Raw genomic sequence first — 21,689 nt, 5'->3', positions numbered from 1 at the left:
CCCTGAAGAACGATCACCAGAGCACAGAGTAAGTGGAGATATGGCCTTAGTGTTCACACTCTTGGAAGTGGAAACAGTATCCTCTGTATTTTAGAGCACACCTAGGGGATCTGGATGCCAACACAATCTAAATAATACAAAACTGAATGCTATCTTTATTTCCCAGCCCAAGTACCACCCAAAAACATTATCCTAGGCATTTGTTTTGAAATACGTTTGAAAGAGTTTTATTTTTTACAAATGTCTGCAAGCAATGAGATTTTCTGAAAACTTGTTTCAAAAGGCAGAGAAAGGAACAGTTAAAGCAGAGCGTGCTACCCTAACTGCAACTTTTAAAAGGAGTTTTAAACAGTCAGATGAAAAACAGGTGGATGAACAAAATGTTTCATGTACAAAAATAGCATTATTATAAAATAAAAGATATAGAATTCCAAAACACTTTAGAACAGAAAAAGCTGCATGCAACAACGAACCATTTCATTATGGTTCTGTTTCTGCACCAAAATTTAAAAGATATTCTGAAATCTTGATATTTGTTAGTGAAATAGTCTATCAGATCAATGTGGTATCCTAATGCTACTGCAATAATGGCTTTAAACCGATGAATGTGAAACAACTATTTTCATGATATTTACTGATTTGTTTAGTACTTGGATCTTAGAAGTAAGTAATTTCTGTACAATATTTGTGAATAATTTACTGATAACAGCTGACAATCCTAACATTGTAGTAGTTCTTCCCCCAAAAAGAAACCCCATTTTTCTAAGCATAGAAAAATCTAACTAATGTACAGAGAACCTTTTACAATTCTACTTCCATACTATAAAACACATATTTTACATAATAAGGATCCCTACAACAGTGGTAGATTTTAATGGCTAGGTGTCCCTCAACAGGATTTATCTTCTTTGCAATTAACCTGACTCACACATGTTTTCAACTTAGAAAATGCCATGAACTTTGGTAATGGTAAAAATTACACAGAAGTTTAGACAGAGTGAAAAACTTTAAATTAGTGCTAAATTAACGTCTGACTAACCTCACTCAATTATATTAGTTTTACATTTTTATATATGCACAATACCAAAAATATGCCTACTTCATGGTCAAATATTATCGCACAATGTTATTCTGATATTTTGAGTTGAGGCAATCTGATACAGACCTAGCCAAAAATAAAACCATGCTATTAGGTTTGGTGATAGCTGAAGACAACATTCTTTCTGGAAAAAAAAAAAAAATCACTCACCGCAACTCAGTGAACATTAACAGAAAATGACTTGATTTTCAGAAGTGCTAGGCATCCACAAAGCTCATTAATGTCAATGGGAACCTCAGGTGCTTAGTACCTTTGAAAAAAAAAATCTAACTATATGTTTTTGTGTTTACTACATTAGGAAAAAACACACCCTCAATGTGATTCAAATGACTATAGTACAGATAGCTCAACGACTCTTGCTCTTTCACACTAGCACTTAACATTATTTCAGTTTTTTGAAAGCTGAGTAAAAAAACCGAGGAAAATCTAGAATGCTTTAAGAAAATGAATAATCTTTAACCCTCTATCTGTTCAGAATTATGTTTCAGCTAATATTGCTTTTCCCAGCTCACTGGTAAGAATGTTGTAGCATAAACTTAAATTTGATTTTACCAATGTATATGGGATAACAAAAAACATCATAGAAACACAGAGGTAGAAGGCTTCAAGAAACTAAACCTGAGTTACACCATCATTTCTCTTTAGATATCTAACAAAGTTTTCTAATATCCTTTCAGCATACAACATCTTGTATTACCTGAAAATCTGTTTTTGACTGCAATACAATAACACCATGGCATTATTAGTAAAGTCAGCTTCTGGTCTCAAAGATACTTGTCCTTATTCCATTACTGGAGTTACATATTAATACTACGTAAAATATACAAACAATCATAGTATGTGGGGATGGATGAAACATTTCATAAATATAATGTTAAGCATTCTAGTATAATTTTGCTTTAACAATACAAGTAACCATACACACAGGATTTCTAAGATTTAGTTTGAACAAATAAAGAATGAACAGAAGAGCCTCACAAGAAAAAAATATATGGGAGAAATCTGTCTTCTTCAGATTCTACCAACAAAGTGCATTCTGAAAAAAACTGCAAAAGCTGCACCCTTTTTGGCACCCTTTTCTGTCGTGCAGTGTTTCAAAAACAAACCTGCCTTTGATTTCTACTTTATATAGAAACATTACTTCTTTATCAGGAAAGAATGATAAATACACAGTCTTTCACTTATGATATGCAAAGGTAAAAAGCAGTAAAGATATGCTGCTCTGCCCTCGTCAAAATGTGAGTGATTTCAAATATTAAGTAATCTGTGAAATACTTCACCAAACTTTAGGCATGTATAAAAGATAATTAAGCTTCAGAAGGAAATTGTTTTATAAATGTAAACCTATTTAATTTTACTGACTGAAATGTATTAATATATTATGGAATTAAATGGCAATATATTTTAATGCACCGGAATAAACTTGTACATTTTAGTAATTTTGTTTTTAAATGATTGCTGATCAACATGTCAAACATGCTAAGTATATGAAATAACTGATAAGGACAAAACAATTGATACAGGATTCCTTTAAAAAGGAATTTTATACAGTAGTTGCTTTAGCAGCGGATATCAGTAAGTGCTTGGCTTCTATCATTTACAGCATCACTACAAGGATGACACTAACCAATGGGACATCAATCAGTAAAGAGGTTTAGACCTCATACATTCTTTGATATTTGGGCAAACATTTAAAAAGAGCAGTGTGAACATAAGAGTATTTCATATAGTTAGAAACAAAAATTTCTCAGCCAAATCTACTTAAAGTATGCTAGTAGCCAATATCCCACAAACAAAACTTGATATTTACTATCATACGTAAATTGTATGAATCAAATACTGTCTATTTGATTTATCTTTTGCCTTAATTCAATAGCAGTAAATATCTTCTTAAATTATACAGTGGCAAGTTGGAGTAACTGTTTCAGCATTTATCTAACATTCCTAGAATCAGATGCATTTGCTGGTCTCTCACTATGCTTCTCTTCCCAGTGGTCAAAATTTGAAAATACAACATTCAATTCCCAGAGTATCGGGAAATAACAGTATTTTGTCTGTGCACCAAACCCAATTTTAATGATGCCTGTCTGTCTTTGCTTTCATTTCTTAAACTTATTTAAGAATGCAAGCATCAGAAGTAACATTGAGCATATTCAACTGACACACTCTGGTGATTGCTTTTTCATTCCAAAAACAGATTACTAGATTACAAGCAAAGTAATGGTGATCTATTATGGACTGATCCATCTTCCATTTCTGGAATTCTAGGCAGGAGAGCAGAGCGGGTCAATCCCCAGAATTTTTGAGGAGACAGATCTTTTTTAGCAGCTGTGAACTTCCACCCCATGTGATTCCCACAGATTCTGCACTGGGCTATAGTCCATGCATATCTTTAAAAAAAAGAGAGAAGAGTATTTTTAGTAGGAGTCACATTATCATTCATCAAAACATTTTAATGGAACTGAAACACAGGTAAGTAATTCAGTAAGAATAAAATATATGCTTCATTTGGGATTTTCAAATGGGTTTAAGGGATTCAGGCACCCAATTCTCATTCATTTTTTAACAGGACATGGGCACTAAACTCAGTAATAGGACTAATTATTGTATGCCAGTACAGGAGCATAAAATACTTAAGTGTATTATGATTGACTTGCTCTAAAGACATTAAGGAGATATTTAACAGGAAAGTGGGGGGAGGGGGGTTCGGTTTCTGATGGATTTAAAAAAAATGTGGCATCTAGCTTGTCTGAGCAATAGAATTTTTCTCTTAAAAGCTTCAAAAGGAAGAACACAAATATTCTCTAGAGGAGAAAAAGGACAGAGGAAACATCTGAGGGTGAGAAGTAAGAAGTAACTTTGGAATAGATAATATGAATCACCAAATGACTTCTGTGATGAATGTGTGAAAGGAAAAAGGATCCTCTGAGAGCAGTTAGTAAACTGGTCGTTCCATAAACCCTGCTAATCTCCTCCTATCTACATTATTCAGCTCTGACAGGTCAACTTTGAGGTAAACTAAGCAGCAAGGTGAGAAAGCGCAATTTTACATGTGTGCAAATTAGTCAAGTACCATGGAATAGCTATTATGTTAGCTATATGTTTAAGTCAACAAATGAATGCAAAATCCAGTTTCTTTGAGAGACAATAGCTTACCATAGAGAACTTGCTGGTTTAAAGTGAGTTAAATCAGATGAGGGAATTATTTCTGATAGTATGGGACCGAAAGAGGCAGAAATCCATTTATGGATTAAAGTTAAGGACAGAGTTGTAGAACACAACCTAAATTTTAAATTACAGTATATGTGAATTATGATGGGGTTAAAGGTTTGAAGTTGATTTTTAAATTATTCTAAAATATGCTTGTCTATTCAAACCAAAAGGTTGAATGGTTGTGGGATGAAAGGAGGTATGGATAGCAGCTTTAAGGGACCATACATTTCAGTTGAAAGGCTCATATTGGTTGATTAAGAAAGTAAAAGATAAAGGACAGAAATAAAACAAACAAACAAACAAAAAAAAATCAAACCCTCACATCCAATAGGTCCATATCCTGATATTTTAGAAGAGAGACCTCAGGACAGGCTGAGGTAATGGGGAAAACACTTTAATACAGGAATCCAGTTATACAAATGCAACTCTTATTGGTTGCACAAGTTGGAATCAAGCTTTCAAAAAATCATTAATGTAATTTTATCTGAGAAACTGATGTGCATCACTTCCCCTTACTAAGACTTGTTCTTTTTAAAATAAAACTCCATGGATAAACCATGAACAACTTTGGTCTAAAATTTGTTCAGTTTCTCCTCTGCTTTTTGGAAGGATTTGATAAAAATGTACAGGTGCAAGAATTGTATCTCCAATTTAGTAAAAAAGGATTTTATTTGCATCTTTTACTTGCAGAAGTTTATTCACTTTTTAAAGTGCTTGGAACTCAATAGCTTCAAAATTAGGCAGCTAGTCCAGCAGTGTTACAAGTGCTAAAATGATTATTTCTAAAATGGTTCATGAATAAACTAACAAAAATAGGTAATTATTCCAGCCACACACTACATACAATAGAGGTTACTTCTAAAATGACTCAGAAATAAACACCTCTGTTATTTTGAAAAAAACAAATATTTTACTTTCTCAAACAGGAGCACTGCATATTAAATCAATATCCGGATATGGTAATATTTCTATTTTTCCATTATTATTAAAGCATAGCAGACAGTTCATGGATTTTTAAAATATTCTATATAGAAACAATTCCACTTATGCATCATATTTTCTGCATTTGCCTTTCAATTGTTTATCACTAAAGATAGATACACAGATATATGGCATTTCTCCAGAATTTATCTGTTTATGCTGTATTACTCCCCATTTAAAATTACAATCTTGTTGTTTGTGCTTTTTGTAGGGACAAGACTGGCTCTATAGAAATAATTAGACAAGTTTATGGAAAACACTCTGTATGTCACAGACAGAGAAACTCTTGGGAAATAAATATCCCACTGATTTGCTTCAGAAGCTGAACTGTTTCTAAATCAGTGGTTCTCAAACTTTTTGGCCTGTGGACCACAGGTTGCTAATGGAAACTCACCGTTGATTACATAATTACACACAAGCCATTTTGCTAGTGTTGTTGCTTGGGAGAACAGTTTAAATTAAATTATTAAACAGATTAAGCCTTTTAACTTTCTCAGGTTAGTTTATCAAACTTCATTTTAAATAAAGTAAAATATTAATTTATGTCCAACACAAAAGGTTTCAAATGTTTTCTTCACTTATGGCACGGGTGAGGAACCTCTTTTGGGTTGGGGGCCACTGACCCACAAAAATATCAGTTTGGGACCACACAACTGAGAAGCAAAAACAAAACCATACCCCACACAACTCCTGCAAAAAACCTTCAATCTTCACTGATGTGGCCCCTAACTGTGACACCTCATTCCTCTGGTATTCCATCCCCACAGGGTGATGGGAAGGGACAGGGAGTCTGAGATTCAGGGCTTTCCATAGGCCAGATTTACTTTTCTGGGGTTCTGGAGATACTGGATTTTTTGGACCGCCTTAGGTTCTGGGGTGGGGAAAAAATGAGGGGTTCAGTGGGTGGGACAGGGCTACCGGCGAGTGGGATAGAGATGGGGTGCAGGATATGGGCAGGAGGTAGGGTGCAGAAGCAGGCTGGAAGTAGAGTGTCTGGCCAGGGGGAGGGAGCAAAAACAAGGGAGGGTACAGTGTGTGGTCAGGAGGGAGGGTGCAGGAGCAGGCTGGGGGTAGGGTGTCTGGCTGGGCAGGAAGGTGTCTGGCCAGGAGGGAAGGTACAGGAGCAATGGGGGGGTGCAGGGTCTTGGCAGGGGGGGGGCAGTAAGTGAAGGGGATTGGTGTGCGAGGGTCTGAGCATTAGAGCGGTGCTCATCTGTCTTTGCACTTCCTTTGTTCCCATTGGTTGGTGGTTGGTAGAGAGCTGCTCTCTTGTAAGACTGTGCTACTGGTAGTAGGAATTGCTCCTACAATATATTGTTATCAGAAGTAGCACAATCCTGCAGGCTATTGTTTCTAAACAGAAGAACCAAATGTTTAGAATCACTACCTGTTTCAGTGCTGGAGGGCTCCTCTATTGTCCTCTGCACTGGTTTTTTGTTTATGGCAACCTAAATGGTACCTTGTCAGCACAGAAATTTTGATATTCCAGATAGTTTTTCACGGTTGTATAGAACAAGCTAGGGGGTGAGGCTGCATAGGGCACAGAGCAATACAGAAGCGTTTCTTGATTTACACCAGCTCTTCAGTGATGGCTGAAAGTGAGGGACAGAGTTCCCTAGTAACTCCACTCCTTGACATGCATCCTCCTGGCTTCCTGGGGAAACAGGCAGCCCCCTCCAGTGGCTTCTGGAGGAGCCCCACTCTGCACGACTGCACTATAGAGCAACTTGTCCCCCCCGCCTCGGAAATGCAGCTGCCTGCACCACTGAGCAGAAGGCAGGATGGGCAGGTCTCGAGGGGGAAAGACCTTCAGTCTCCTCTGGATGTTTCCCCAGGCCTGTAGCGTGACAGTGCAAGCCCTACCGCTCCCAGGGTTTCTCCAGCAGCTGGCATGACATCTTCCACAGTCAGTATCTGGAGGTGACAGAGAATGCAGGCAGATGCCACGGCACAGCACGGGGAGGTGGATAACGATCTCCAATCTAGCAGAGCCTGCTCACCGCAGGCAGGGCTGGATGCTGGGTTGCAGCAGTGCTGGAGGGCTCCCAGCAGAGGCGAGGTGAGCGGATTGCTGCTTCCCCACCGGGCACTGTCAAGACCACTGCCCAGGTAACACCAGCCAATGGCAGCAGTGGGGAAAGCCTCACTGCCGTTCCCCCAGCAGGGCGGAGGGAAGAGCTCAGCCCCCCTTCCTTTTCTACCCAGCGGGAAGACAATGCGGGCTCCCCACCTCATGGGAGAAGAGGAGGGGTGGGGGCTGAGATTGAACTATGGACCATCTGAGAGGTGGCCACAGACCACCATTGGTCCACGGACCAAACTTTGAGAACCATTGCTCTAAACAGATAATTTAAAAGTTGTCCTTGAAGCATTAGCTGATCACTATCCAGCAGATTTTCCATTTTATTTTAAAAGGTGGGTATTCAAAATCTCCATCTTATTTAAGAAGTTAATTGTCCACTTGTATGATTTATACATGAGATTTTCCTTGTAATTTTTTTTTCCAGACAATATGAGTAAAATCACATAATTCTGAAATTATAAATACAATAAATATTTCACTTGGCATTTTTAAGAACAGAGCATTAAAGATCGATTGAGGAGACTGAGGGAGAATATATGTAAATTACATTTAATCCCTTTCAAGGATAGCGATGAATCAGTAGTCAGGAGTCAGTATTAAAGTGTGCACCACTTGAAGTACATAAGATGAATGTACTTAACATGAATAAAATGTATAGACATGTATACATTTTAGTTCATGAAAAACAGAATTCCCAACCACAAGCAATATAAACAAGCAGTTGAAAAATAAGATCCTCAGAGACGTAAATAATCTCTAGTCATAATGACATTCATAGTTTACTATGTGGAAAGTTCTAGCGCTGCAAATTACATACAGAAGGCAATTTAAATGGGGACTACAGGAGGAAGTAATAGTAATATTCTGGAGAATGTTTTTAGAAAGAATGAAAGATGTATTTCCATTGCTAACAGATATTAGCTGCTGGTTCTTTCTCTAGCTCTGAGAAAGACTGCAAACCCTTTGGGGACACAGTGTCCATTTTATAATGGAGGTCTGACACCTGACTGAGGTCATTTGGCTACACTCATTTATCAAGTTATTTATCAAGATGTTAGTTGGATAATTCAAAGAAAATTATTCCAAAACAACTTCTCAAATGTGGTAAAATGTATACAGAATTTAAAAGGCACAAGAGAATTCTGAATACATTTTATCCTACTTCTCTAATTTATAATAGATTAAGGAGGAATACTAAATTTACTTTTTCCTTCATTTAGAATAGTTTAACGATCATTTAAGAGTTTTAGAAAATAACAAAATGTCTGCTTCTCAATGTTTGCAGGCCAGAATGCACTGAAGTCAGAAATATGAACTTCTATTATTTGCTAATAAGATTTCTGAACTGTATTTTGTAATTCTGGACTAGATTATTAGAAGAAAGAAATACTATTTTACCCAGGAAACCAACTGTGCTCTGTAGAAGGTCGGCCATTCAGATTCAAGTTGCAGGCTTTGTATACTGTAAGGGTCTCATGGACATATCCATGAGGATTCACATATGCTGCCATAGGTCCACACAAGGATAAACTACAATGGAGAAATAAGATCCAGTTATGTAGTTTAAGATATATACATATATATCAAAAAGACAGACACACACACACACAAAAAAAAGGAAAACAGCTGAAAAAGGTTCATAAAATTAAAACAACTCTAATCAGAAAGTGAATAGAAGCAAATTGCCAAATACTTATACTATATTGCATAACAAGCAGTCTAATAAGCTTGTAGATAAGATTTATTGAGTTACAGTATTAAAAATTAAAATATGTATGAACATCTTTATTACATGAGCTAATATACAAACTTATTTGGAAAAGTATTGTGATACATGTAGGATCCGACCCTATGATCCTTTACTCAGGGTCAGTAAACTTTACTAATGAGAGCAAATTCTGACAACTACTTTCTAGGCCCTTTTTCAGGAAAGACCCTTAAACACATGCTCAAATGCTTTCCTGAATATTAAAATAATCTCATGCTTAAGCCCTGATTCAGGAATGCACTTAAGTGTTTCTTAAAGGTACCAAACTACAGACCAGATGGAAAGTTGACATGGAAAATGCCTCATTTGGAGAGGCTGGTGGTCTTTACCTCATCAATGTATAAACAAAACACAGCGTAGTTTTCCATTCACTTTTTACTTGCTTATGGTAAGCTTTTACTCAGTGGAAACACAAATAGTAACACTACTCATCCTCTTAATTCTGCTTTTAAAAATGAGCAGTCAGCAAAAACAAGCAATTACTACACTAATGTCTCTCAATTAAAAAAAGTAGTTAAAAGAAAACCCACAAATTAACAACATAGTAGCAACTAAGGGTTTCTCACTATATCATTTAGATAAGGAATGAGCTTCAATTACCACTGTCACTAACACACTGATTAACCCCCTCCAAGTCCTCCCCCACCTCGAGCGCGCGCACACACAAAATATGAAGAGCTTTTGTTAAGCCAAAAAAACTTTTAATGTTCATATCATCATAGCTCATAGACAGATACAGTAAAACTTCATTAGTCCAGCATCCAATGCTCCGGGACTCCTGATGGTCCGGCACCATCAGGAACCCGGAAGTGCTGGGGCAGCCGGACAGGCTTCCCCCATTCAGCTGCTGCTGAAATTGACCAGCAGCTGAATCGGGGAAGCCGGGAGCAGAGCAGCTGGGGTGCTGCCGGGTTGGTCTCGTAGCGCTGCCCCTCGTGGCTGCGGGACCAACCTGGCAGCACCCCAGCTGCTCTTGGGGACGCCTGGGACAGAGCAGCTGGAGTGATGCCGGGATGGTCCCGCAGCCCTGAGGGGCAGCGCTACGAGACCAACCCGGCAGCACCCCAGCTGCTCTGTCCCAGGCGTCCCCAAGAGCAGCTGGAGTGCTGCTGGGTTGGTGCCGTAGCACCACCCCTCAGCGCTGTGGGACCAACCCGGCAGCACCCCAGCTGCTCTATTGCAGGCATCTCCGATTCAGCTGCTGCTGAAACTGACCAGCAGCAGCTGAATCAGGGACGCCTGGGGCAGAGCCGGACTATCGTAAGGGGGGGCTACGAGGGGTCTGGGGTGGCATCCCCTCCCATCCCCTCCCGGACCACTTCTGATAGTCCGGCATATCTGATAATCCGGCACCCCCTGGGTCCTAAAGGTGCCGGATTATCGGAAGTTTACTGTATTAGTTATCTTGGATAAAGCTGAGATAAGGCTACCATCAGTAGTAACTGTTTTTAAGAAGTACTATCCTGAAATACCTACTAATGAGGACAATGGAAAGGTCATGCATACAAGAATGAATTGCCTATTATAGATTGAACCTCTCTGGTCCAGCAACATCCATCCAGACACCCTGGACCAGAGAGCCCTGGGCGGGGCCAGCAGCAGAGAGTAGAACCAGGAGCCTGCAGGAGACCTGCAACCTGGAGGCAGGAAGCCCAGAGACAGGGCCAGCAGCAGAGCCAAGGGGCCAGGAAGGGAAACCAGCCAGGTCTGCTGATGGATCTGGGAGAGCCTGGAATCCATGACCAGGGGAGCCAGAACTGATTTCCCCAGGTCTGACAAACTCCCCCCTTTTTTTCCCCTATTTATTTTGTGTCTGCACATCCTAAACTCAAAACTCCGGTCATCTGAAGAAGTGGGCTGTGCCCACAAAAGCTCATGATACCATCTACATGTTTTGTTAGTCTACAAAGTGCTACTAGATCATTTGCTGTTTTTTAAGTTTATCCTGTACAGACTAACTCGGCTATCCCTTGAAGCTTTCCTTCTTAGGGACCAGTCAGGTCCCTAGGTTGCCAGCAGTGTTCCCTCTAAGCTGCCTGGCAGCACAGCTTTACAGGTGATTAATCAGCCCCGCCCAGTCTGAGGCTCAGGATTCCCAGCACAGTTGACTGACTGAGCAGGGTTGATTAATCACTTGTCAAGCTATGCTGCCCTGCACCTTAGAGGCAACACTTAGAGGCAACACCTGCAAATCTCTTAGGATGATTTTTAGACTGTTTGATGTCACATGATTTCCAATGTGACATCTTCCTTGCATCACAACATATTAATGGCACATGTAGGATATTCAAATCACATACAGTAATCTAAAGTCACTGCTTGTTAAAATGTAGAAATATAATGCGTAAGATTTTTTTCTTATTTTTGTGTTAGTCAGACTCAGAATATTACAGTGATATACAAGAATTCATACTCCAAAATTCATCAGAAGAATAACCCTACAATGGCCAGATGGTGGGCCAGATAATATAACACAGACTTTCAAATTTCCACTTCTAATATTCTAAAGATAATCATAAATAACCATTTTGTTAAATGCGGACTGGATGATGTCAGTTTATTTTATCAATTTGTTTTACACTGAGAAGTCCCTATATTTATTGATCAGCACAGAATGATCTCAGAAGAATAAAATTCAAAGACAAAATGAGAGTTGTAAGAAGAGCAAGACTATTAATACATATCTAATTTTCATCTACTGTAATGTGGACGTAAATAACAATTGTATCTCTTCCAAAAAAAGAGATTAAACTGATTAAAAACTCACCTGAATATTTCATTCTTGGTTGTTATTTCTGTGTCTTGACATTGCTTACAACAAAGAGAGGTACACTTAAAAAAAATAAATTATACAATTAACAGGACAGCTTTACTCATTTCTGCTCATCTCCCAAGTATAATATAATCCCAAAGCCTGCTTTTTTTAAAATTTAAGAAAAGGCCTCTATGTAACTGTAATACATTATGAAATGGTCTATTCTTTCAGGAGCTTTAGAAAAAAACTAGTTTTCTAGAGAAATAAAAAGATGTCACCATTTAATATGTGAGATAGAAAAGGAGGACAAATAGAAACATGTGTGATCAGGTTCTGAAGTACTGGGAGAGAGTACTTTTAATCTCTTGAAGATAAATATTTTGTAAAATTAAAAATATTGATTCCCCATTCTTCTTCCTCCACCCCATTCCTCCTTTAAGGATTCTAACAGACTAACTGATCATTTACAATTACTACAAAATAAGATGGAACAGAACAATTCATTACTGACCTTGCCCAAAAAATAAGTCTTTAAAAATCATTTTATTATAATACTTTATTCAAGTGTATATTTTTCAGTGTAAAATATTTTTTTGAAAACATATACATATTTTTCAAATTGTCAGTGACACAGTTTAGAAGGTTTATGGAACACAAAACTCCTTTAAGTATGTTCCCTTATAACAATTTATGTAAGCCACAGTTTGAACTTTTGGTTCCAACTAAGTTTTGACCCCTAGCCCTTGTGCTCTATGTTCTGCTCACTGCAGCATGTTGTTCCTTTTGTCTCCTCTTACTTATGCCTTTCTTTGTTTTTTTCTGTGATGTACACTAAACACAGAATGACTTCTATCTAATAATGTGCCTACTTTTTTTACATTTCTTCATGTCTCTCAACATTCATTACTTTTTGCTGTATTTCCCCACCATTCACCTATTCTCATGTGCCATCTCCTATTGTTCTCTCATTCTACTGCACTTAGTTTAAAATAATCAGAAGAACTGAAGCACCAGACTCGACCCATATTCTCCTTTATTCCTGAATAGTGACATGCACATTTTAGCTCTATATAAATATTAAACAATAATAAATTGTTTATCATAAAAGCAGTTCAAGTGTTATTCACAAAAACCCATTACTAATGCAATATATTTCATGTTCATTGAATGGCATAAAGACAGACCAGATTCTGATCAATTACATCAAAGTCAGTCAGGAATAAATCAGAATCTGGCTCAGTGTGTACATTATCAACTTACTAGCCTTATGCAATATATTACTGCAATTAATACAGTACTTGAAGAGATTTACATAATCCACTTTTGTCCTATAATGTTGGGTCAGGAAAGAATACAGACAAAAAAGTCATTACTACATATTTTGTAAGGGCAATTCAGGCCTTATGTCTTCAGTCTTTCCGGATTAAGATGCACCACATACAGTAGATGAGCAGTTTTTGGAATTGTATGGATGATAACATTAGTGCAGTAGCGCAGTTTTATAATTTCAACCACCGCATGGGGGTGACTAATCTTCTAAATGATTAGAGAAATACCACCTGAAAAATTTCCGAATGCAGAACTAAAATCGTTGTAATGTAGGGCGGGGAAGTAATCATGGGATACAATCCAATCAGTCAATCCTTCCACGTTATGGCATAATCAAGCATGCTCAGACCATCCCAATTTGTAAAATCCCCATTTTTAAGGACAGATTAGACAACCTCCCATGATAAGCTATTCCAGTATTTAATTATTCTTATAGGTGGAAAGATTTTCTTAATATCTAAACTAAATCTCCCTTTCTTCAGATTCAACCCCTTATTTCTTGTCCTACCCTCCAGTGGAGGTGGAAAATAATTGATCACCATCCTCTTTAAAGCAGCCTGAAGAGCTATGAGATGAGGGAACTTTGAGTTAATATATTTTCAGCAGTTACATGGTTACTTAATTACATGTATTTTAACATCCCTAGATCCCACTCAATGCAGCCTCCAGCCAGCATCAATGGAGAGAACTATCGATAACTACCCTTTGAATATGGTCTTTCAACCAGCCGTACACTCACTTTTCAGTAATTTCATCTGAACCATGTTTCCCTAGTTTGCTTAAGAAAATGTTATGTTGAATCATGTCAAGAGCCTCAGTGAAAAATCAAGATAAACCACATCTACTGCTTCCGCAGCAGTAACCCTGTCAAAGAAGGAAATTAGGTTGGTCTGGCATGATTTTTTCTTCACAAATCCATGTTATTTATTACTTATTATCCTATTTTCTCTAACTACTCACAATTTGTTTAGTAATTTATTCCAGTTTCTAAGTTAGGCTGGTTGGGATATAAGTTTTTAGGTTCTCTTTGTTCCCATTTTTAAAAAGATAGGTACTATGCATGCCCTTCACCAGCCCCTTAGAACCTCACCTATCCTCCAAGTTCTCAAAGATAATTGCTAATAGTTCTAGATCCTAGTATGGTGATATGAACACATCTAACACATTTATATTTTTTAACTAATTACTTCCCTATTCTGGCTTGTGTTCCTTCCCCCTTATTAGTATTGATTGTATTAAGCATCTGGTCACCATTAACCTCTTTAGGGAAGACTGATGCAAAATAGCCCTTAAATGCGTCAGCCTTCTTGGTGTCATCTGTTAACAACTCAAATGCTCCTTCACTCTGTGTATTTCTGGTAGCTCTTTCATGTGAAGTTAGCACATGTTCTCTTGGATAGCTCATTTGAGCACATAGCTACTATAATTCCTGCATTAGATGGTCATGCTTAATTTTTAGTTTCAGAAAACCCATATAATGTGCAACAAGAGACATTTTAAATCATCTTGGAATCTTGCTGCTCATCAGGATAGTGGATGTTTGAACATAAAAATAATTTTAATCCAATATTTATATAGTCTTAACACTAGAGGGATATATATCACACTTTACAAAGCACCAAAATCCATTCCACTTATCATAGACCAGCAATATTTCATTACCATATGTTTTACTGTAAATGCAATGTGATTTTTGAAAAGATTATACTAACTGGATCAGCCTTCTAGCACCATCTCTTGGCTAGCAGAGTACAATGAAGTGTTCGAAGATCATCATAAAAATAATTGTCTTTCTTTCAAGATGATAAAAAGACCTCAAGTACTATTTGGTACAGAAAAAAAGAAAATACACTGCGAGACTGCTGCTACATATAATGTGGCAGCCAATATCAATGGAATACATCTTCTAACAAAGTAAAAAATAAATAGAAAAAATAAAAAGATAAAAAATGCCACCTTCTAAAACACAGCTTGGAATTGGACAATTTTTTTGTTATAGATTATTCAAAGTCTACTCTTATTACCTATTGACACAAAAACCAAAATATCATACATTAAATATATATAAGATACTTACTTTGTTCATAATATCTAATTCACACCGTAATCGCTGAATAGCGCTACCTATTTTAAGCAGCTGAATACGTAACGAATCATCAATTGGCAGGCATGCAGCAACTCTGTAAGAAAAATCTGGAGAAAAATAGCATGTCTGTTACAGTGTAAGAAATAAAAAGATAAAATATGGGTATCTTTTATTCAGTTATCTATGCCTGCAAAACCCTTTTGTAAACAAGAAAAGCAAACCTGTACTGACAAAAATATACTCAGTATCCAAGTGGCACGGTTGACTCTAATATGTCAAAGTTTGCTTGTGTGTCAGGGGAAAGATAAGCATTTTCTGCATGCATTCATTTCTGGGTTTTTTTTTCTTTAGATTAGTACCCAGAACAAACATCTAACCAACAACTGTCAAGTATATGAAATGCGTAAATGAATGTCATCAAAGCACTGTTATACCACAGAATAAACACAGGCCTAATATACTTCTACTAGAGATGTAAAATCCTGGTTAATCAGTTAAACATAAGGCTGGCCAAATGTAGCATTGGTTAACCGATTAAGTGGGATCTGGGCAGCGGACAGCCTTCAACCCATGGGGCTCCTACTCTCTGCCTCATGCTGGGTCCTGGGCTCCCCGCAGACAGAGGCTGCTCAGATGCAGGAGCAGCCCCTATTCACAGGCAGGCCCCCCCATGGCGCTGGAGCAGCTCCCTGCCTACAGCAGGCAGGGAGCTGCTCCAGTCCTCCCCAGTTACTGGTTAACCAGAACTGGTAAACATTATCCATTTAGGGTGACGCTTACTGGTTAACCAGGTAACCGGTTTCGCTTTCACATCCTAGCTTCTATAGTCCCATCTCGTGGTCAGATGATTCAAAAGCTGGACTTCCCAGCTTTAAACAATGTTTAGACATTCAGGAGAAAAGTGCTAAAAGCATGTTAGAAAAGTTTTGTAACACAGTTTTGTTAATGGATCAGCAGTGTTCATGCTTTCAATACACAACATTTGTTCCCAGTAGTAGTCATGGGCTAGCCAGCAGGAAAAGAACACCTGTTCATTATCTTTAACAAAATACGAGAGAAGAAAATACAAATTTGCTGAAAACCAAGCAACATAATTTTACAGTACCTATTGGATTTGATGGAAGAGATTCGTCTTTAAGATTTTCATCCCACTCATGCAGTTGCCTCTTGACTCTTTCCATCAAGGTTTCCTTTCATTAGAAGAAAAGGGTAATTTAAATACATTTTTTCCCTTTAAAATAAAAGGAAAATGGGGAGTGAGCTATGGGCCTCTAGTGGACATTAACTTTTGAAAAAAATTGCATGAAGACAGCTTATATATAGGTCCACATATTTTAAGCTATTAAGTTAAAAATCAGCCTAGGTTTCCCATCAGGCAAGGCAATGACGCTACTCAGAAACAACGGATGATCTAATAAGTTTTGGAAAAGAAATTAACTGCCTTTAAAGGATTTCTATGCTAGGACAGTATCAGGGTAGCTGGTGGTAGAACTGTTCCCCCTCGTCCTGTGATCAGACTCAGTCTACTTCCTTCCACTGACTTCAGTGGGACCTTAAGATTTCATCATACAGGAGGTAGTACACTAATAACCAGGGCTGGTAGTGTTGAAATTCTTCACACAATGTATACTTTATTCTGTTTATAATTCTGGTAAAAACTGTACAGACTGTATTGGGAGGGAGGGGAACAGCTGATTGATTTAGTACTCTTGAACCACCAAACTCTGGGTGTCCCTAATACAGGCTTGCCAGATGGAAGAGGTTCACGTATATTAATTAAGGCAGAGGTAGAGAACCTTTTTTGGGTTGGGGGCTGCTGACCCACAGAAAAAAAAAAATCAGTCAGGGGCCGCACACAAATTAAAAACAAAAACAAACAAACAAACCAACCAACCAACCAACCCCAACCACCCTCACTGACGTGGCCTCCGACTGAGAAGGAAAAAGACACTCCCCACATTCCCTTTCCATACCAGAGCCTAGAGGGGGCCCAGCCTAGTAGATTTTGTATGCTCCAGTCCCATGTTGGGGCAGCAGGGGAGGGGTGGCTGGAGTGCCAGCACAGGCTCCCTAATACTGGGGGAGGGGGACGCCTGAGCCTCGGGGGCCGGATCCAGGGAAGCCATGGGCCAGAGGTTCCCCATCCCTGAATTAAGCATTCTAACTGTGTATTTTTTTAAATTAATTAAACTGAACTTTTCAGTATTAGATCAACTATATGCGTAGGTCATATTCGGTGATAATTAGTGGTTTCTACTAAAGCCACATACAAAATCTCTAAGATAGCAAATAAAAATCCAAACTACTGATTTGGAAATAAAAAGAAACAAAACCAGATATTGTGTTTAATATTTTTGCAGTACATTTGTTTAAGTCTGTTAAATATATTTTAGAATACATGTCATTTTGGGTAATCTTTTAATAATGCCACAGTCAGTGCTTAAAAAGCACAAAATAAAAATAGATTATATGGTTTTGTGCTACCTAATAATGAAATATCCCAAAGCATAAAATTTAATATAGATTCCTGGATAAGATCTGGTTTATACTTACAGCATCATATAAAGAGTAGAGCCACGGTGGCCAAGAAGTCAAACTAGCACAATGAAACTTCCGCTGAAAAAGAAAACATAACATTTATTTTTGAATTGTAACAGATGGTTTATGTGGATCCTCTACAAACAGATATGGGGGAGAGAGGGGAAGAATTATCTAGGAAGATGTCTACATATTTAAAATGCCACCAATTGTCTGAATCAAAATAGCACCACTGTGGACTTGTTAGCACCTTCAATCCAAAAATCTCAAAATATTTTTCAAATACATTAAGACCCATAGTATCCAAGTTGCAGATTTACAAACAATTAAACTGAATCAGAGATTAAATTAAATTTAATGACAAATAAGTAACAAACAGGTGTAGGCTTTAAAGATACAGCAACACCCTCAAATCTAGTCAGTTTTATAAAAAGTTATCAATAGTTCCAAGTAGTTTCTCTGTCAATTTTTGTGGGCTTTTACAATCATGTCTACATCTTCCCTTGCAATATGAATGATCCCCTCCCAGCAACAGTGAACTGACTGACTACACAGGGCAAACAATGGGCCACATAATTACCAGGTGGAAAATGTCCCTTTGACTTCAGAAGAATGACAGTTTTTAAAAAACTTAACAATGGTAAGGATTACTTGTAAAAACTACAGGTAAAAGTACAGTAAACTTCCGATAATCTGGCACCTTTAGGACCCAGGGGGTGCCGGATTATCAGATATGCCGGACTATCAGAAGGGGGGGGCTATGAGGGATCTGAAGTGGGGTGGGAGGGGATGCCATCCCAGACCCTTCATAGCCCCCCCTTACGATAGTCCGGCTCTGCCCCAGGAGTCCCTGATTCAGCCGCTGCTGGTCAGTCTCAGCAGCAGCTGAATCGGGGATGCCTGCAATAGAGCAGCTGGGGTGCTGCCGGGTTGGTCCCGCAGCCGAGGGGCGGCGCTACGGCACCAACCCAGCAGCACTCCAGCTGCTCTTGGGGACGCCTGGGACAGAGCAGCTGGGGTACTGCCCGGTTGGTCCCGTAGCACTGCCCCTCGGGGCTGCGGGACCAACCCGGCATCACCCCAGCTGCTCTGCCCCAGGGGTCCCCGATTCAACCGCTGCTGAAACAGATCAGCGGCTGATTCCAGGAAGCCCCGGGCAGAGCTGCTCCCCGAGGGGCAGCACTACCAGACCAACCCGGCAGCACCCCAGCTGCTCTGCTCCCGGCTTCCTCGATTCAGCTGCTGGTCAGTTTCTGCAGTTTTGTGTCAGTTTCTGCTGGTCAGTTTCTGCAGTTTCTGTCCGGCTGCCCTAGCACTTCCGGGTTCCTGATGGTGCCGGACCACCAGGAGTCCCGGAGCATTGGATGCCAGACTAATGGAGTTTTACTGTATTCACACAGATGTATGATTTTTAATTTGCCCCAAGTTAAACAAACAAAATCTGTGGACAAGCCAGGAACAGAGCCCAGATTGTCTGAGTCACAACCCTGTAACAGCTCCCAAAGTAGATCCAAGAAGTGCTTCCTCATAGTAAAATCAGCTGTTAAGGACATCTCATATTAAAAATAAAAAACTGGTCAAATCATGAGTCCATTGCTACCTCAACATTACTGAGGAGATACAAATATTTGTATGTGGCTATCATCAGTGCTAAGGTTATTTTTACGAATGCTTACCAAATATCAATATGTATTCCCAATCTATAGAAAACCTATTTAAACAAGATAGGCACTTATTATTTCAGCTTAGACATATTAAGCATGGCACGAAAATACTTATACCTCACCTGCTTAACAGCATACCTGCTTAACAACTAAGGTTCAAATGAAGTGGAATGGGAAACATGTCTCAAAAGAAGATGAGGGAAACTTTAAATAAAAGCATTGGGGATTTATTCACTGAAGATATAACAAGCAGCTTTACTTTTTTTAGAGGAGTAGCCGTGTTAGTCTGTTTCAGCTAAAAACAACAAGGAGTCGGTTGACACTTTAAAAAGACTAACAAATTTATGAGGATATAAGTTTTCGTGAAATACAACTCACTTCATCTGATGAAAAGCTTATGCCCTAATAAATTTGTTAGTCTTGAAGTGCAACTGGACTCCTTGCTATTACTTTTTAAAAACCAAGTAATTTTTGCATTATAGATACCATGAGTGTGGTTCAATGCCTACAAAAATAAGAGTACATACACACAAGCGCAGTTGGAGAGGTACAACAAACCATAAAAATTACAGTAAAATTCTACTGTCAAGAGTAATATGTGCTTGCTGAATTGTTATCAAATGTGAAAATGACTAACATGTTCATTTGATTTCTGCTCTAAAGAAACGGTACCATACAACAGAGGAGGGTTTCAGAGAAAAAGCATGAAAGGGAAAAGGCTCAGCAACATCATCTCTCAATGTTCAGCCTGTCCAACAGTAACACACTGCTTTTCAGTTAATAAAATATCAAATCTCTGCAGCAAATGCTTTTTTCAAAGAATTAACAAGAGAAAGAGAGATTAAGATATCAGCCATAAAAACAGTTACCTACTTTTTAAACTTGTTTTTCAAGATGTGCTGCTTATGTTCATTCCAAGTACACATATGCACATTCACGCAAGGTTTTCAGAAGGTATTTCCCATAGTGGTCCCCATCAGGTCAGGGGTGAAGCCCCCTGGACTTGCACCTTCATGGCGGAAAATGGGTTCCTGTCAAACCACTGATTCCTCAGTTCCTTCTTGAAGGAGTAATCCAATAGAGGAGTAGGTGGTGGTGGTGTCTTGGAATGGACACGAGCAACACAACTCAAAGAACAACAGTTATGAAAGGTTACGATCCTTTCTTCTTCAAGTGCTTGCGCACATCAAGTCCAAGAAACTAACTCCCAAGAATTTCCAGAGCAGAAGGGGTTGAAGTTCACAGATTCACAGACTGCAGGACTGGTCTGCCAAATGCAGCATCATCTCTAGTTTGCTGAGTAATGGTTAAGTGTGACATAAGGGTATGGCTCAATGGCCATGTTGCCACCTTGCATCTATTCTGAATGGGGAACTGCGCCAGGAAGGCTTCTGAGGAAGCCTGTGCTCTTGTGGAAAGCACCATTAAAGCTGGGGCAAATATTTAAGCTAGGTCCCAGAAAAGCTTGACCCGGGATGAGATCCCCTTTAGGATGATACCAGGAGCCCCCTCATCTATTCATTAACCGCAGTGAAGAGCTGCACTGATTTTAAAAACAGCTTTGTCCATTCAATGTGAAAAGCCAGTGCTCATCTGACATTCAAGGAGGATCATCCATTCATGGTTACTAGCTTAGGGAAAAAAAAAATAAACACTGGAAGAAAAATGTCCCAACTCATGTGGAATTGCAAAATTACCTTTGGAAGGAAGGGCAGATGTGGCTGCAACTGTAGAATGGCCTTGTAAAAAAACAGTACAGGTTGAATGTCTGTGGTTGGGCAACTTCTATGGTCTGGAAGGACCACGGATGTCACTGGACCAGAGAGTCCCAGCCACAGTTGGAAGCTCAGCCAGCAGGCAGCCTGTAGGGTCAGTGGCCTAGGGAAAGGAATCCCAGCCAGTGGCCAACAGTAGGCAGCAGCTGGAGTAGAGTTGGGCAGGAAGCCTCTGGGTGGGGGAACAGAGACCCTGCAACTGGAGGAGAGCAACCGCTGCTGGCTGGGGGAAAGGATCCCCACGGGCTAGAGCAGTGCAGCAGCTAGGAGTGAACACTACTCTTCCTTCGACTTTTCCCTTACTCTTCGTAAAAAGAGGGTTAGAAGTCCTTCAGCTCACAATTATTTTGAAATAATGGCTCACCGTGTAAACACGCTCTTATTTCGGAATAATGTCA

At 39.0% G+C, this 21,689-nt stretch overlaps 1 protein-coding gene across 2 annotated transcripts in view; it reads right to left on the bottom strand.

Annotated features, from left to right (window-relative positions):
* Nucleotides 1–211: 211 nt before the first annotated feature.
* CRBN (cereblon) overlaps nt 212–21,689 on the bottom strand; it is a 41,514-nt gene continuing 20,036 nt past the window's right edge. For both annotated transcript variants that reach the window (XM_075938700.2, XM_075938699.2), the window contains exons 6-11: nt 17,868–17,930; nt 16,420–16,504; nt 15,306–15,421; nt 11,912–11,976; nt 8,775–8,906; nt 212–3,489 (exon numbers count right to left, since the gene is read on the bottom strand). In XM_075938700.2, coding sequence (XP_075794815.1) covers nt 3,306–3,489; nt 8,775–8,906; nt 11,912–11,976; nt 15,306–15,421; nt 16,420–16,504; nt 17,868–17,930 — 645 coding nt within the window. In that variant the 3' untranslated portion in view covers nt 212–3,305. The remainder of the gene's footprint in view (nt 3,490–8,774; nt 8,907–11,911; nt 11,977–15,305; nt 15,422–16,419; nt 16,505–17,867; nt 17,931–21,689) is intronic.

Source organism: Pelodiscus sinensis, chromosome 11 (assembly GCF_052426305.1).
Source record: "Pelodiscus sinensis isolate ZL-2025 chromosome 11, ASM5242630v1, whole genome shotgun sequence".
NCBI lineage: Eukaryota > Metazoa > Chordata > Testudines > Trionychidae > Pelodiscus > Pelodiscus sinensis.
The sequence above is the reverse complement of the archived record's forward strand: the minus strand, read 5'-3'. Positions and strand labels throughout refer to the sequence as shown.